General features: G+C 37.7%; 5 protein-coding genes across 13 annotated transcripts; 1 reads left to right on the top strand and 4 right to left on the bottom strand.

Moving 5' to 3' along the window:
- Positions 1 to 766: 766 nt before the first annotated feature.
- LOC111252062 (COX assembly mitochondrial protein 2 homolog) lies at positions 767 to 2,124 on the bottom strand. The gene is made up of 3 exons (XM_022809426.2): positions 1,913 to 2,124; positions 1,532 to 1,603; positions 767 to 916 (listed from the first exon to the last, which is right to left on the bottom strand). Exons 1-3 carry the CDS (start codon positions 1,991 to 1,993, stop codon positions 836 to 838), a joined length of 234 nt encoding a protein of 77 aa, XP_022665161.1. The 5' UTR covers positions 1,994 to 2,124; the 3' UTR covers positions 767 to 835.
- A 2,185-nt stretch (positions 2,125 to 4,309) lies between these two features.
- On the bottom strand, positions 4,310 to 8,558 carry LOC111250677 (uncharacterized). 3 transcript variants are annotated; one of them, XM_086991692.1, is made up of 4 exons: positions 8,413 to 8,558; positions 6,792 to 7,076; positions 6,118 to 6,324; positions 4,310 to 5,398 (listed from the first exon to the last, which is right to left on the bottom strand). In XM_086991692.1, the coding sequence occupies exons 1-4, from the start codon at positions 8,556 to 8,558 to the stop codon at positions 4,447 to 4,449; spliced, it is 1,590 nt and encodes a 529-aa protein (XP_086847818.1). In that variant the 3' UTR covers positions 4,310 to 4,446. The 3 variants fall into 3 exon arrangements, with proteins under 3 accessions (XP_086847818.1, XP_022661991.1, XP_086847819.1); XM_022806256.2 differs by lacking the exon at positions 8,413 to 8,558 and adding an exon at positions 8,188 to 8,335; XM_086991693.1 differs by lacking the exon at positions 8,413 to 8,558 and adding an exon at positions 8,188 to 8,296 and having other exon boundaries at positions 6,792 to 7,118.
- Positions 7,782 to 9,626, top strand: LOC147755152 (uncharacterized). Of its 4 annotated transcripts, none has more exons than XM_086991700.1 (3): positions 7,782 to 7,802; positions 8,799 to 8,880; positions 9,186 to 9,626. In XM_086991700.1, exons 1-3 carry the CDS (start codon positions 7,798 to 7,800, stop codon positions 9,321 to 9,323), a joined length of 225 nt encoding a protein of 74 aa, XP_086847826.1. In that variant the 5' UTR covers positions 7,782 to 7,797; the 3' UTR covers positions 9,324 to 9,626. The 4 variants fall into 4 exon arrangements, with proteins under 4 accessions (XP_086847826.1, XP_086847827.1, XP_086847828.1 ...); XM_086991701.1 differs by lacking the exon at positions 7,782 to 7,802 and adding an exon at positions 8,472 to 8,599; XM_086991702.1 differs by lacking the exon at positions 7,782 to 7,802 and adding an exon at positions 8,509 to 8,578.
- A 2,743-nt stretch (positions 9,627 to 12,369) lies between these two features.
- On the bottom strand, positions 12,370 to 15,026 carry LOC111250678 (RNA-binding region-containing protein 3). Of its 3 annotated transcripts, none has more exons than XM_022806259.2 (2): positions 14,885 to 15,026; positions 12,370 to 13,933 (listed from the first exon to the last, which is right to left on the bottom strand). In XM_022806259.2, the coding sequence occupies exons 1-2, from the start codon at positions 14,921 to 14,923 to the stop codon at positions 12,665 to 12,667; spliced, it is 1,308 nt and encodes a 435-aa protein (XP_022661994.1). In that variant the 5' UTR covers positions 14,924 to 15,026; the 3' UTR covers positions 12,370 to 12,664. The 3 variants fall into 3 exon arrangements, with proteins under 3 accessions (XP_022661994.1, XP_022661995.1, XP_022661993.1); XM_022806260.2 differs by having other exon boundaries at positions 14,633 to 14,894; XM_022806258.2 differs by having other exon boundaries at positions 14,748 to 14,894.
- Positions 14,918 to 16,750, bottom strand: RpL27A (ribosomal protein L27A). 2 transcript variants are annotated; one of them, XM_022806270.2, is made up of 3 exons: positions 16,655 to 16,750; positions 16,021 to 16,157; positions 14,918 to 15,279 (listed from the first exon to the last, which is right to left on the bottom strand). In XM_022806270.2, the coding sequence occupies exons 2-3, from the start codon at positions 16,155 to 16,157 to the stop codon at positions 14,949 to 14,951; spliced, it is 468 nt and encodes a 155-aa protein (XP_022662005.1). In that variant the 5' UTR covers positions 16,655 to 16,750; the 3' UTR covers positions 14,918 to 14,948. The 2 variants fall into 2 exon arrangements, with proteins under 2 accessions (XP_022662005.1, XP_022662006.1); XM_022806271.2 differs by lacking the exon at positions 16,655 to 16,750 and adding an exon at positions 16,336 to 16,644.
- Positions 16,751 to 16,755: the final 5 nt, after the last annotated feature.

The raw sequence follows: 16,755 nt of genomic DNA, 5'->3' as shown, positions 1-16,755 counted from the left end.
GGAAAAAAATCGTAGCATTCATATATACACACATTCAGGACACGGCACCTGAACTGGGTCGTAACGGGCATGCAGAGCTATTATCCAATCTCTTCGCACTGAACGAACCCCTAGCAAAAGCGGAGAGGTTTGCAGAAAGTAGCAGTACAAGACAGTACCGCATCTTCTACGTGCAAGCTTCTTTTGGTTTGCCTCATTGAACTCTTCTTCAGGTGCTTGATAAGCTGCATGAAAATTGTAAATGACCCAGACCGTCAACTTAGGGGCAAACAAGAAGAATCTTGATAGGTTTTTAAGGGTCTAAATCAAAATGACTCAAAAAGCCGTTTATGATAACCTGCATTTTTTATACAGACATTAATAGCCATTTTAGAGGAAAATTTAATTGCCACTGGCTCGTTCAGGTAAGTTCCAAGGGATAGTTTTTTTCGCTTTTGCACTTTTTTCCACATTTTGTACCTTCCATCTTTTTAAGGCTGTGCATTCGTGGAACTTTTGGAACCTATAAAGGTCCATTTGTTTGAAGATAGAAAAAATTGTTTGGAGAATTATGCGAAACGCTGCACTCTATGACAAAGTGTAATATGGGTAGTAAGAAAGACACTTTTCTCAGCAGCCGAAGATAAAACTGCCGCAGTTTAGGCCATTACCACATATTATGGGTACCGACGGCCATTCAATCCAGGTTTGTGATGATTTTGTTTTTTTGTTGAAAAAGATAGTCTTGAGTAATTCATTCAGAACATCTGAGATACCAGACGTAGCATACAATAATATACTTTAAATTTATTGCGACCTTAATTTGTCTAAAGCACTAATACATATTTGTCCAGCATCAGCATTGAGCAGCTTGGCATTTCTGTCTCCGTTTAATCTCTGCTGAGTACAAGTAGTTCTCCCGTTGACGAGATTTTCGCTGGAAACAAAAACACTTATTATGTTAGACGCGAAAATGACTATTATGTTATACCAAAATATAGTACACAACAGGTCGAGCAAAGCGAGCCTTGCAAATAAAACCAATATGTCCAATTTCTGTCAGCGTGTAAAATAGCCATATAAATAGGACACGATTGTATTGTAACCAAATTGATCTAAAATGCACCTTATTACTTGGCACGACTTTTGTGCATTTTTTCCCATACAAATTCTGAGTTATCTGAATATTCGTGCATAAATGCAGATGTACCTCAGCGTTGTAAATTCGTCTCATCTTTGGGTTTCGTTTAAATTGGACATCTAGCGCGTACTTGATTATAAATTGGTTTTCCAAAAGCTAAAAAGTGATATAAAATAATAAATACTATAAGAATTAGGGGGGATTTCAGTTAACTGAAATTGGTTACCGTCATCAGACTCCGCGAGGGTTATCGATATCCCTGGTGCAAAATATCAAAAATAAAAAAAATATAATACAGTCCTGTATAGCTGTATAATGTAAACCTGCAGAGCATATATGCAGTTTGCTCGTTTGCCCTTTAGATCAAAAACGATGTATGTATGAAAGATAAATTCGCGTTATTAAACTCACCTCACCGCGAAGACACATTCGCATATCATCATATTCGCCATTGCAGAATCCAAAAAATTTTCCATATTTATACTGCAATATATATTATACACAAAAAGTACAACGTTTCCCGTAAATAAGCTAGAAACAACTCAATTCGTTCAGGGTATTAAACTCTTGAGATCGTTCATAGATTTTTTACGAATGTTATATAGTGAACGCCTTTTTGTAAGTGCTGTTATTATCACACAGACATTTTTATTATATCCACACTACCTTAGGGTAAATGAACTCAAAAGGATATTCTTATTAATACGAAAGCCTTCAGTTCTGGCACGATAGAAGCTACGCGTATAGTCGATAATGGAAAGATAGATATTATGAATATTTGACAGAATTTACCGCTTCGTAGCATTTGAATAACTTGTTAATGAGTTTGTTACACTCGTCTGTGTGCAAATGCGAACTAAGGTTTACATGCATATTCTCCTAAAAAGAACCAAAACTCGTGCGTGTCTATTGGCAAAAACGTTTTAAAATCAGAACAGCACAGATATTGCTTGACTTAGTCGAGAACGTTCGGTCTTTTTGTTTACAAATCAATTCTGAGGTCATTCGCGCATTCTAAAACGAAACCACTCGCAAACAAAGCTGTAGACACCGACTGCAAAATTGCCTATTGAGTTAAACTAATATTTCGTCTCACTTCAGTTGCTCATTGTATAATTATACAGAATCTTTGTGCATATACTAAATGAGGTAGTTTTTAACCGAGTATTAAACTACTTGAATCTTTTAAAGCTTTAAAAAATGGATGCCCTGTCGACACAGAACGTTAAGGCCCAATGCGATTTTTTGAAAGCGATTCTAGGAAAATACTGCAAATAGCTAATGGTAAATCAGAATCAATGCGTGTTTTGAAATATTTTTAATTAGAAATCCATATGAAACGCCAAAGTAGCGCAAAAAGTCCTCCTCAAAGAAAAAATCTATTTTTTCATACCCATGGAAAAAATCGTATTCAATCAAACCCAAGTAGAAGTTCCATTTGAACAGAAATCAGCCAGAAATCAGAAACAAGACAATATCAATAAGCATATAAAGGACGAATCAAACCCTCCTTAATTATAGTGACCTATGCAGATAATAGTTTCAAAAAATAATTATATATATAATAACCGCAAAAAATAGATGCGCTATGTCTAAGAGCCCTCCACCCAGAAAGGAGAAATTGTACCGATAAATTAAGACACAGTATTTTCTTTGAGAAAGATTCCAATGTCACGGACAACTGCCTAAAAATGAGAATACAGCAAGAAATGTGTCCCAAAACGGAACTTAATTTTTAAATCTCAGCTGTCTCTATTTCTCGTTTAAATTAAGTGGATAAGTCTAATAGCGAATCTAGAATTAACAATTTTGTGCTTTGTAAGTCATACTTACGCACTTACTGGCAGGCAAGTAAGGACGTTTTAAATAGTTATTTCATATGCGATTCACTACTCTCCAATGTTGTTTTTCTGAAATTCTACAGTCACGACTCGTATTGCCGTGTCATGTCGCCAGAGTAAAGCGATGCAATGACACCAATATGTTTAATCAACGTTCGTAAAATTACGTATCAACGGAGATTTTATAACATATGTTGCGTGTTAAAAGACTCCTGACAGGAATGATGCGTGCAAATCGACGTTTTTGGAAACTCTAGTACGCAAAGCACAGTAACCTACGTAGCGTCTTTAGAAAGTAAATTTCGAGGTCTAATTCCGTCGAATTTTTTGCATGGATTCTAGTTCACTCTCTAATCCCTAGAATATCAAAAATCCCTATACTGCTTTATAACAGAATCGCAATAGTCCTTTCGAAGTGTTAACAATAACTGCAATCTACTCCCGCAATGTTGTGGAAGAGCTTTAAATCTAAGTACATAAGGTACCTATAGGTACGATGATAATCCAAGGCAGCCAAAATACCTCAAAGTGGTGTATATTTAACATCATTTAGCGCATTCCAGAAGGCATTAAATTCTATTCCGAGTTTTGGCCTTTCCCAAGTGGCCAAAGACATTGGGGTTAGCAGTTTACTACCTCAATCCTATCTCACTCTTGGTAGACCTTGCCCAGCGGAAATTACTTACGACTTTTTCGTCAGAAAGGGGATAAGACGGACTGATTTTGTAATTTGGTAGATACAAATGGAGTAACGGGAAAAAAAACTAGGCAAATTACAGAAATATGTATGATTTTAAGGTAACTACAGTGATCCAATTAACGAACGATGATGAAAAAGAATTACAGGTCGGCGGCTAGCTCTTTGCGTTATGACTCAACCAGCCATATTATTCCAGCCACGAACAGACTTAAGTTCTCATTGTATTAAATGTTACATCCAGCTACTTCATCTTAGAAGCTGAAGCACTGATCTGGTAGTGTTACGCAGATGTTATAGCATATAGTAACTTAATTCCTATACGTCAACCAAATGTTGGTTAGACGTATTCATTATATATTACTGCTGTAACAAACAAAGGAAAAATTTGTTTTCGATTACCTTGTTCGGTAAGCAGTGTATGTAAAACACAAAAAAACGATAACACAACATGGCCCATCTTAGCAGAAGGGTGGGTAGAAAATACTTTCATCACAAACTATTTTCAGTTAGCATTTAGTTAGCTCTTAAATTAAATATTACAATAAATGGACTATTACAGAAAAGTTAAACTAATTAAACATTTCTATTACTAGCAAAATAATACTTACTAATATCAATTTTGTCAAGTATTGTTCACAATAAAAAACATTTTCATTTTGGGACAGATAATAATTTATTAAAAAAATACCTTAGTGTATTCCTATTCTTTACATTTTTCATATACCAAACAGAGAACAAAATATGCACATTCGAACCAGAATGCAACTGACGTCGACAATTTGGTATTAACATACCTGATGTAAATCTGCGTGGTACTTAGCCTCGATTGCGCTATTCGTACCAAATGAGCACTTTTTACAAGGATAAACATAAAGACCCTTATGTTTTGAGCCTTTGAGGATATGGGCTCGCAAATTTTCGATTAACACGCATGAATAATCACAATATGGACATTGGTATGTTTTATCGCCTTTATGTAGTTTTAGGTGGCGCCACAACTGACCATGTCTTGTAAAAACAAGTTTGCACTTTGGACATTTATAGCGCTTATCATCAAAGTGGGTTCTTTTATGAAGTGCAAGATTCTTTCGGCTACCTCTATAATTGCAGTCGGAGCATGGTATTTTTTCTTCCGAATTCCCACAGACGTGTTCGCGGAGAGCCCTACCTGTTTGGTACTTGCGCTTGCAGCTTGAACAAGATAACCACTCTCTGATGGCAACATGCACCCTTTCCTTATGCTCACGGTAACCTTTTGTGGTGGTAAATATTGTTCCACAGCACGTATGGTGTTCTTTATGGGTCTTCAAATGTAGCCGCAGCTCTCTTTCCTCCGAAAATTTCTGTGGGCAGTGCGAACAACAAAGGCCATCGAGTTGTCGATGTTCCGCCATGTGAAGGTGAAGCCTTCGAAAATTGTGAAACCACCGGAAACATAATGAGCAACGATATTGAGCTTTTTTTATTGTTTCCTTTGTTTGTTGTGATTCACCCAGCAAAGGATTCGCGACTTCTTTATGCATTCTACTGCTCCTAGTTCGCTTCAGGAGATTTCCTATAATGAGCTCAGGTGGTTGGATTTCCATGGAGGGTTCGTATTGTTCTTGGATCATTTTAGCGTTACGAAGGCTGCGTTTTCTATGTAACGCCGACTCAAGATGTCGCTGATAGGTGTATTTGTCGCGGAAGATACGGCCGCAGGGTGCACATCCCATTTTCTCGAGTATATCCGGTAACCTGAAAATTTAAAAGCTATTACTGTAAATGCCGTCGATCGTGATAATATAACCTTTGTTGTGACAGACGCCGTCGCTTACCCGCCTGAAAATACCTCTAATGGCCTAGTATTAAAGCCATATACACTTTAACTACTCTCCGCAAGTAAGGGCCAAATATAGATGCTTCCTAAGGTTAATGCCGAAATTTAACTATTAGAGGTTTTAATTGGGCAATTCAGTCAATTGGTAGCGTATGGACATCGGCCTGGTTTATTCTATAATTAATGTTTTGAAGTTGGCAGAGCTAACAGTAGATTTTACCAATTTGTTGTGTTGGCAAAAAATTGTATTGCTTCAGTTAATAGTTTTTCAGTAAATGGCTTAGTTCTAAGACTTCAACGTGGAGTCGCTATACCAATTTTAGCTTGAAACCTAAAGTCCCCAGGGTAAACACCCTTTGTGTTTACAAGTTTCCAGCTGACTGATAAACATTGTGCAGTAAAATAATAACAATAATCATAACCTCTAGTTACTCGTTAGTATATCATCAGACATAAGCGTGAACACTGGTAATTATCTGGAAAGGTATAGTACTTAGTACCAAAGCATCATTAATTTTTCACTTTTTGTTTAAAGAGCTTCCCTTGGTTAGTGCAGCTTAAGGACTGAGGTAATCTCGAAACGGCTAGTAAAGTTAATCATCAAAAATTAAATCTCAAAACTTTTTGCATACCACACCTTTCTGGGCTATGATCTTGCAAGGTAACTCTATGAAAACTGAGTCCGTTCATAATTGACGGTCTACTACCGGGCCTCCATTTGCCTCCGGTGTGTCCTCGGGGAGGCCTAAGAGGATCCGTGTCATCCTCATCTTCATCGTTATCCTCATTATCTTCGTTCTCCGCAGCTTCATCGACATCGACTGGTTCAACAAGGGGAGTGATTCTTCCAAAAGGAAAAAGCCAATCGTAACGTTAATACACAGATATACATAAAGCATAGAAAAACAGCAATCAGAGATTGGTTACAGATTATTTTACTTGATGAGACACCACTACGATGGGTCTTCGCATGAAACAAAGCCCAAAGGAAATTTCACCTCACTAAGTATTTTAACAACGACAGATACGTATACAAGTCATTTTTAGGAGTACTATCAAAACCTTTTTAGTGGATAGTCCAGCATTTCAGTTAGACTTTTTAAAAGAACCAGACTCGTTTTACATAAATACGTCTCTATAGAATAAGAAAAGCAATGGTTAACGGCTACGCGTGACGTAAAATTTGAAGTAGCATTTTAAATGAGACTAATATTGCTCGTTGTGAGGTGGTAAGCAACGGAAGTATCATTATACGTAAATTACTAACTAATCATTGATCGTAATGGACGCGGCCTAAATTAGTGCGATTACCTCTGAAGGTCGAGGGACAAGAAGAAGTCTGGAAGCTCAGGAGCATCAGGCAAGAACGGAATGTCGAGGACGTCTCTGACTGGAACTATTGATGATGGCAAACCACTAGCAGTGTTGGCCGTGTTAGCAAGGGTTACAACTGAGGTCGAGGCAATTGAGCCTGTGGAGCCTAAACAGTCTTCTCGTCGGTGATCTAGATAGGCACCAATACCAACGATTGTCTCGTTGCAACGGATGCAGAGGTGAGTGTCTACTGACGCGTCGTTCATACTGAGTAGTTTAGTTCTAATTGGAATAAATTTATAACGTCGTTATGCCGCAGCATTCCTAGGAAAGTTAAGCACCCAAATATGTCTCAATCCATGTTACACTCGACCATGCATAATTTATGTGAGTACGACAAGTTATTTATCTCAGTTCAGGTTCGTCGCAATCATTATGTCCGCACTCTCAGGTTTACATTAGAAGCAGTCTATTTTAATTCTATATTTCTGCACTCTGGGTAAAGTACAGTTGGCTAGTTACTCTAGGGGCTCATAGAATCAATTTCATAGGTCAATATGCTCTATATTTCACGTTGCTAACCCAAAAATTACTCTATAATGCCTAATTCTATAAACTGTAAAGCTCAGAAGAGATAGAAACGATGTGGATTTTCTTTAGCTAACTGAAGTTCGATTAGCAACAAAACTCACTATTTGAATTCTGTCACTGTTTCAGTAGGCTACTTTCATTTACAGCTGCAACTTAAGAACAAGAGCGTGTACTCAAATGTACAAAAAGGACGTCGCATCAAAAATATTCTATAGCAAAGTGCTCCTCTGTCGACGGAATATAGGAACATACACTACAGATTCTACAATGATAAGTTGCAGATTAAGACACTTGAAAATTACTTTATAGATAAACAAGCAAAGGGCGCACGGAATCTGCTTCTGCACTTCACCGCAAGTTGGCATCATTATTATTCCAGCAACGAGTTTTTGCAAAGATTGCGGCAGTACAAATGAGGTAAAATGAACACTGATTGTCTTTAGTTAGTGGTATAAGTCTAATAAAAATAAACAACATATATGTGCGCGTCGAGTCACACCACACAAAGAAGCAAGCGTGATCGATTTTATATTATTTCAACTTCAAGTTATGGGCTATAGCAGAACAAAATTTTTATGGTGTCACCGTTGTTGTTGGTTAAACACATTGCCTCAGGTACCGCCAATAACATATTTTATACAATTTACTTGAAATAAGTTACTTAATCGAATAAGAAGGACAACTAAGAAAGATTACTAATAGAACTTGTTACGCTCATAATTAGATTCGCTGTCTAATCCCTTGCAAATAGTACTTTTATCGAAGTTCTATGTATAATTCGAAGAGCTAGATTTTGTCTCACCTTTTATTTCCACTAGGATTATTTTATTGTACGATTATTCTATTTGAGAACAGTATCATCCAGACCTGGCAAAGAAAGTTAATCTCCGTTGTAGAAGCTTCCGCCATGAGCATAAATGAATGGAGCTAAGGCACCTTTGATTTTTAAAAATTCCACTTTTCATTGCGATAAAATAAAAATAATAATAATGTATTACAAATACTATAAAAATAATGTATTACATACCTCTTATTTATTAGGTTCGGTGCAAATGTATATGAATGTGTAATAAACAGTCGGTGAACTAAGTTTCTAGCAATGGGCGCGATCGAACACCTCCCGATAAACAAAGCTAAACATAGCAACTTCCCGGCTAGTTCGCGCACAGCCATTTGTTTTTCGTGGAAATCTGGTTTATTATACCCTATTTTTTGTAAACACTTTGCAGCGTTTTTTTTATATAATTTGGTTGCACATACATATTCAAACTACGAAACAAGATTTTTCACGGGATATCATAATTACCATAAAAAGGCACAACACACGATGTATGTGATCCTTTGATAATACTGAAAATATGCGTCTCTTAAACCAATCATATCTAAGAAATTATGTGTATTGTATTTTTTCAGACGCAACATGGAGAATTCTGCCAAGGAACTTCTTGAGCCTAGTAAAGTTATCAAGGGTCTAAAATGGCTACGGCGATATGCGGTAGAAATGAAACATTATTCTTGCTTCAGTATATTCCAACATTATATCTTAGTAGTACCTTGACTTGGTTAAAAAATATTCATGGTTCGAGATAAATTGATATTAAAGCTATGGGCTTCGGGTTTCACTCTTTACATAGAGGAATAAATCTGAACAGCGTTGCAAAACGCTAAAGCCAAATTGACCTCAGCAAGACGAAAGCACAGGATTATTTTTTATAGAATTCTGTTCTAGAAAAAACATATATATCGTACAAAATAAAGCAATCATACAAATTCGTTTTGTCCCACTCTCTTTGTTCTCAGGTGACCTTACTGAGTCCAATTATCTCGGGAGGTTTGATATATGCAGACTGGAATCACACACGGAAGTACAAGCTGCAAAAAGCTATCGAACAACAACAGCAGCAGCAAGAAAAACTGCAGCAATCGAGTGATGTATGAAAATCACGTAATTTTGCTCATTACTGAACTTATCGAGAAACATGCCTTTGAGGCGTAAATTATTACCTGGCACCTGAAACGATTGAAAAACTGGTAGCTAGCATGAAAAACAGAAAGCGTCAGAGTTGCTGGGCTATTATTGTTACGCAGTGAGAACCACCAGTGCGTGTCTAGCTAGTTGTTTTAGATTTAAACAAAGCGCTTGATTGATGTAATGAAAGTTTACATACACGAAATACAAATGATACGTGTGTAAATAATTTATTGCAGCAATAAACAAAGTCGCTGTCTTTGGAAAGCTGACATCTCTTGTCCTGATTAGTTTTGGTTCAATCAAAGCATAAGAAAAATGTGACACTAGAACTCCTTCTAGCAGTACCCTAGTCTAGCATCCCGAGTCCAAATTCGTGCATAGCCAACAAAGACTTGAATGGCCTTCTCATAGTCTTTTGTTCTTCATAGCTTTCAGATAATGTACCCACTTGATTATAACGGCGAATCCCATGTGAATTCATTAAGCCACAATAGAGTATGTAGTTCAAAGAAAAGATGGCTAATGTTTTAAAAGCACAGGTGTTACCGTCTTAGGGCGCAATTTTCAGGGAATGACGAAAAATTGTCTATGTCTATTTTGTCTACATTGCAAATAATTGTCTTCTAGGATTCTTGAATTCTTACTTAGGCATTTGCATTAAGTACTTTGGGGAGCTTGTCGTAGAATGATGTTTTCTCGCGAAATCCACGTTTATGTTGTAGCTAACGCCAACTACGTTGATTCCAGGCCAGATATACTTTGGATCACATCGGTTTTATTTCACCCGCTTTGTATAAATAGGAGTCGATGGATCCTGTGAAACAAAGAGCCCATGGGTCGCCAGTGAAAAATGACTGCCTTAGGAACAAACTAAAGAAATTGACTTCTCGGGAGAACATAAGCATTGAAATTATATCCGTTTTATTCTATGCATTTGCTTTCTATTTCGATGACAATCATATATTACTATCGTTGGATTTTTTTCAATCTACAGTGCAGCCTTTGTACTAAAAAAATCTTTTAGCACTGCGAGACCTCTATTGGTATTTCCGCAAGACAGGCACATTTTTGCTTGTTTGTCCTTTAGAGAGGTTGTGTAAGTGAGGATTACGGTAGATCCTATGCATCAAATTTTTCGCTTGCGTACTGCACAGTCACACACAATTTGCTAAGTTACTCACTAGACCAACTCCAAGAACGTAACTGATAGAGCGGCTTGCTTGGTTTCATACGCACTGAGTTTTTTAGCCATGATAAGAATTTTTTCGGAGCGTGACCATCCCATTGCAGCTGAAGACGTATCTGTACCACTCTTTTTCTCTGTAAATTTTGTCGAGTAATCCCAGGACTCCACTACAAGCTATCTTTACTACAAAACAGTCAAGGTTCTTGCTGTCTGAATCACGATAAAACCTGAATATTGAATATTAAGTCATTACTTGCATGATCTAATGTAGTTCTATCAAATGCAGCTTTCTGCTACATACATATTTGTACACAGGAAGGATGACACGGAAGGCTTGGTTTTAAAATAACAATACATACATCTTAGAACACTTCTGCATAACTGTTCAAATTACAGGAATTTTCATAAGCAACAAATGCTTTTAAAGCTAAAATGAAAAACAATTCCGTCGGTAAGGCTATTTCAAATTTTCAGTATGACGTTGTTGGGTTCAGATTAATTCTTATTTGCGAAAGAGGTGCAAGGCCTTACATCTGATGCAAAACTCTTAGGCTTCGTATGTATAAAAAATAATTCAGAACAAATGTGAAGCGCAAACATGTGAAGGACATGCTGGAAGTAGTAGATTTCTTTATTAATTATATTATTATTAAATGCCTTCTTTTAACTATTTTTTAAAATTTACATGCATCTAAAAAATGCAAGGTAACGCTAATAGACACCCTGTGCTGACTTGTTAAAGTCAGCACCAGAATTAATGCAAATCGTGGTACTCAGCCATACCCGCAGCAGCACCCTAAGATTTGCTTATATATATATATATATATATATATATATATATATATATATATTAGTATATATATATATATATATATTAGTATATATATATATACATTTAGTAGCAATATTAAAATATTGATTGTCACATTTCACAGAATCATGTAGTATCTTTGACAAAATAAAAGTTAATTTAGCTCGTTTTCATGATGAAGACCAAACGAAATGGGTGATAGAACGCTCTTACAGTAGAATAATGAAATAACAACTTCATCTAAAGTTCTTTCGAAATGCATTCTCAATTTTACGAAACTTGAATTTTACGAAACAATGTGTATATGCTTTAGTAGTATGGGGAATAAAATCGCTATTTTCTAAATTCACTCTTCAGTGAAATGGTCGTCGTTCTGAGGACGAACTTCTATAAATTTTATTTTCTGGGGTACCCTAATTGTTATTCATTCAGTTTCTGTAATATAACTAAAAATGCAAATGAGATAATTCTTATAATGCACGCTCATTGCAGTGTGCCTACCACAAACGGAATTACATTGCGTTCCCAAATAACTAACGTTAAACAACCGAGATACAAGTATAAACAGGCGAAGACTGTCACATCAGTCTTTATCTTTCTAGCCGCTTTCCAGCTGTTTTCCGTCTGCAACAGGTTTCATGTACTGCTGTTTCAATATTCTCTAAGGAATCTATTTTCTTTAAGTTTTATATCCGGGGCCGCCGTTTGACGGCCGTTCTATCAAATGGCTGGTTCTCAACACGAAATGAATCGTGTCTATGCCCGAATTGAAACCTAGATTACCAAGTGTTTTTAGGTTAAATATGTTAGCTATCAGGTGCATCCTTTACAGTAATCTTGTTGTCGTTGCCCGGTCGTACAAATTATACCGTTCGTATTCGATTTTGTCTCTCCGTCGAGGCACTTGCAAATCGAAACGTACATAATTTTAATCTCAGCCAACAGCTGACCGCGCTCTGCAATAATTATTCCAATGGCGCATAAAGGATCAAACTTAAGCAAATAATCGTTTCGCTGTGATAAAATATGTTCTAGTAATACTATTTATTGAAGGTATTTCTATAACACAAGCGATGAGTTTGTGCTTGTGAAAGACAAAACGTTTCATTGAAAATATAAGCAACAAATAAAGAATATAACATAGATCGTACTTACATCTCACAATAGATATTTATAATCGCTTTAGTAAATTACTTCAGTCGACGACAATACAAGCCTTCGCCAGACGCCAAGTCTTTATTGAGTCTTTGCACTATTATTTATATGGCTTGTTTACTATTCCGGTAATAACATAGTATTAATCAGACAGATTATTGAGCATTTGACTTAGCAAACTGAACTGCAAGGGGTTTCCCCTTCAGAACAAGTCGATGCACCCCTTTAAGCGCCTTTTGTGCTGCTCCCACTGATCCGAATGTTACAAAGGCCTGACCTCTCATGCGGCCAGTTTTCATCAATCGAATGTCAAAGATGGCCCGTTCAGCTTCATTATCAGGAACGAATTGGCCAAATAGTAAAAACAAATCTTCTTCTGTAACACTCTTTGGTATATTTTTGATGTACAGGCGAACACATGGATCACATTCTTCATAATTTCGAAATGCCGGATGATCAATTGCATCTTGTAATGATATCTTCTCCATAGCTGTAATGACGGTGAACGCACTAGACCAGTTGAATCTAGATGGAGGTTCTGGAGAACGCTCCGGAGGAGTCGAAGGCTTGAACTGGCCGAACCCGGTCTCAAAAGCCGGACATGAATATTCTTTTGTCGTCTGGGCAGATATTTGAGAGATTGATGGGAGCTCAAGTTTTCGAATAGGATTTGTCGAATCAAAGCACTCTGAAACCTCTCTGGGTTTTTCCTTCGGCAAAAGTTCAATAGTTGAGATGTGTCTTTTTGGAACGCGTAACCTCTTGTTGGGAATACAAGTTTCATCTGCGGAAAGCAATGGTTTTGGTCGTACCTCTCTGTGCTCTTCATCAGAGACCTCAGACCCGGATTCCGATGTGATTGCGGTCGAAACGTCTTTTAGTTTCACTTCGCGGAACACTTGCGAAGGGTTTATTTGTCGTCTAAAAGGCGCTTGTAAATTCATCTTGTTCATTAGGTGCAGCACTTGTGTATAGAAGTCTGCATGATTCCTAAGTGTAACGCATATGTTTGCTAGTATCGTGTCTGTTAGAGGTGGGTACTTATATTTTACCATCGGATTAAGTACGTAGTTGAAACCCAATCGTGGTGCAATGGCATGTAACCTTTGGATAATTTGCTCGTTTTCAGATATGAACTCCGGGTTAGCTACAACAGGAGGCAACAAGGGTATGTTGTGATTAGATCTGGCAAATGTTACCAAGAGAAGGCAATCCTTGAGCTGTAGCTGGTGAAGTAATCCCATTGCACGACGAGCCTCAACTTCGTTGCGGTAGAAAGCAAAAGCCCGACCCCGACCGGGAACGGAAACGCTAAGCGCACCATGGGCTTTTAAGAAAGACACGCATTCAGTTTCCGCAAATGCTGGCGGTAAGTGACGTACTTGAAGAACACTTCGATTGACGAGGTACGGTCTCGACGGCATCTGTGAAATTACAAAAAAACCTTACATCTTAGAGTATGTAAATCGAAAACTTTATAAACGGGTAATTACTAAATTGGGAGCACAGACAAATCTGGCTTCACTAGCAAATGAATACTCTAAATTAGAAGAACCAAAGATCCTGCGAGCATTAGATACGACAGGTGACAGCTACTCTCAAATATTTACGTTTCCTTCAAGAGCTGTTTCATGAGAAAAACAACTGTTTTTAAAGTGGACAAACGGGCACAGAAATATAGGAAGTGTAGTACACAGATAGATCGGTTTGGGGTTGTATGTCCGATACTACCATTAAGCATTGCTCCCAGTGCGAACCAAAATTTCGAAAGGTTTCGAACTTAGGCCGCCGGACGTGTCTCTACGAGTAGTAAATAATACGAATAATAAATTATAATAACAATACGTATCAGTGCGCTATCACTAAGAATTGTTAATTACAAGATGATACATTTATGAACGTATACGACGCTTTATGTTATGAATGTAGTATTCGAAAAGGTTTTCAGTAGTAATGATTATATTGTCGTTTCCCATACGAATGACATCTGGTGTGAATGAGCCTAGAAAACTTAAAACTATTTATTCGCTTTTAAATGTTAAATAAGAGAGTCCCTAATGAAATGCCTAGAAGCTATTCTTGTCTCTGTCGTGCAGTAACTGGTCTCGCATGTATGTACTCACAAAAAAGCTCGGTAAATGGAAAGGACTGCTACCACAGGTTCTACTTTCTCTACATAAAATTTAGATTCTCATATACGCGCCGATGAGGCATGCATGGCAGATAGATTCTATAGACCTGCTCAGTACAGTGCCGAAGCATGCAGAACACATCAAGAAAGTCTCCTTGGAGTACTAGGTTGAGGAACAAATAGCTGCTTACAAATGTGTAGCTATAAAAACCCACAGCTACGTTATAGTATGTAATGTCATTACCAAGTTCCATCTCAAATAAAAAGACACTATAACTGGCATTATATAGACCGCTTTTGTTCTTTATTTAGGCAGTCAAAATGCAGGCACCACCAGCTTCCTTAATCTTCTGTTCCGCTCTCTTCGAAAACCATCTGGCTTTCACAATCACTGGGCTTTGAGGGAGGAAGCCCTTGCCAAGAACTTTAAAGTAGCCGTGCTGCACTACATCAATAACAGGAGCCTTTTTCTCCTTGTTCTTGGTCTCGTCCAGCAGGTTATCCTTGGTCTTGCGGTCAACTAGTGACCATAAAAGTTCCACGTTAATCGTAGGCTGGAAGTAATGGTTCTTCCTGACGTGGAAGTTCCGCATGCCAACTTTTCCAAAGTAGCCAGGATGATATTTGTCGAACATGATACTGCAACACAATAACAAATACGCGTTTTTAATGGCCCAGGCAAATTTATTACTTCAATAGACTACATACGTATTGACCGTACCTATACTTTGTGGGAAAATTCCCCCTACAAGTAACTTAGACTTAAGTCTTAGTGAGAGATACGCACGAGCACGATACATAAAATTCCAAAATCTATAGATCTGACAATAAGGCTACGCGCTTCAATATAAACAGCAAAGGGAAACCTTACCATACGTGCAGAAAGTAAAACGGCATAAAGCGGCATATCGAACACAATTTGAAACCCAGCGACATATCCTTTTCATAAAAGTGTGCTCAAACTATTCTTTTTCTAGCCTTTTCTTTCTAAACGATTCTTTTCTAGGCTTTTTTTCAATAGACATAGCTTTCTAACTTCTGTCGTTTAGTAAATGCATCACCATATAAAACTGACTCCTAACTAGTTTGGCTTATTTACTGAGGCCTGAATCAGAACGTATTTAGTATAAATAACCACACTTGCAAAGCTATTTAGTTTGAATCTCACCTTAACACATTTTTTAGTTAAATCAAAATAGTGGAATCGCGTGAATTCTTACACCTCTATCTACTCATCTTGTAATTGTATTGGAGCCCCGAAATTAATAGGCATGTTCATTTGTAAGCAGAGCTACCAGTTAAACAATATCGAATATATCGGTCGCAAATACCGGCGCATGAGGCTAGGAATCAAACGACTTACAAGCGCTTTGAGCTTACCGGTGATGGTGCTGACCACCAGCATTTCCTCGACCTCCTGGGTGCTTCCTATGCTTGCCAATACGCCCATGGCCGTGTGAAACGTGGCCGCGAAGGCGCCTCGTCTTACGACGAGGATTCTTGCGAAGCTCCGGCATCTGAGATTAAATAGCAGATATTGCCGTGAAAAAACTGTAAAGCAGGCTATTTGACGCCTTGCTGTACATATTCTGTTCTCGAATTGTATGACTATCGTCTATATTATATATAATATGGTACAAATGAAGTCTACGTAGCACCCACAATGGGAGAGTATCCCCATTTGTGTACACTTACTCCGCGTCACCACGTGTGGTAAAAGCCGAAAAGAGCGGAAAATATCCTGTCTACGATGTAATATCACAGTGTCGGAATTAAAAATATGAGTACAGTTTTGTGAGTACAGAAAGTGCGCATAAGAGGCGGATTAATAAAAAGCACTTTTCCAGCAGCAAAGCTTCTTATTAAAATTCAACAGCGAGTGGATACATAACAACTGAGGACAAGTAATATCACGCGGAAATATTGTGGTGTAAAACTTCCACAGAATACTCTCAGCACTTCTGGGTTGACGATTACAGACGATTTTAGGTCAATAACTAACCCAAAAACGCACCTTTCAACGCTTTGGTAGACGCGACTTTGCACGTGCTTGAGCCCAGAGCAAAAGGATCTCGGCAGCGATAGGGCAAAAAGCAACAGCCAACTTAGCACCAC

This window comes from Varroa destructor, unplaced genomic scaffold (assembly GCF_002443255.2).
Source record: "Varroa destructor unplaced genomic scaffold, Vdes_3.0 BEIS01000005.1, whole genome shotgun sequence".
NCBI lineage: Eukaryota > Metazoa > Arthropoda > Arachnida > Mesostigmata > Varroidae > Varroa > Varroa destructor.
The sequence above is the reverse complement of the archived record's forward strand: the minus strand, read 5'-3'. Positions and strand labels throughout refer to the sequence as shown.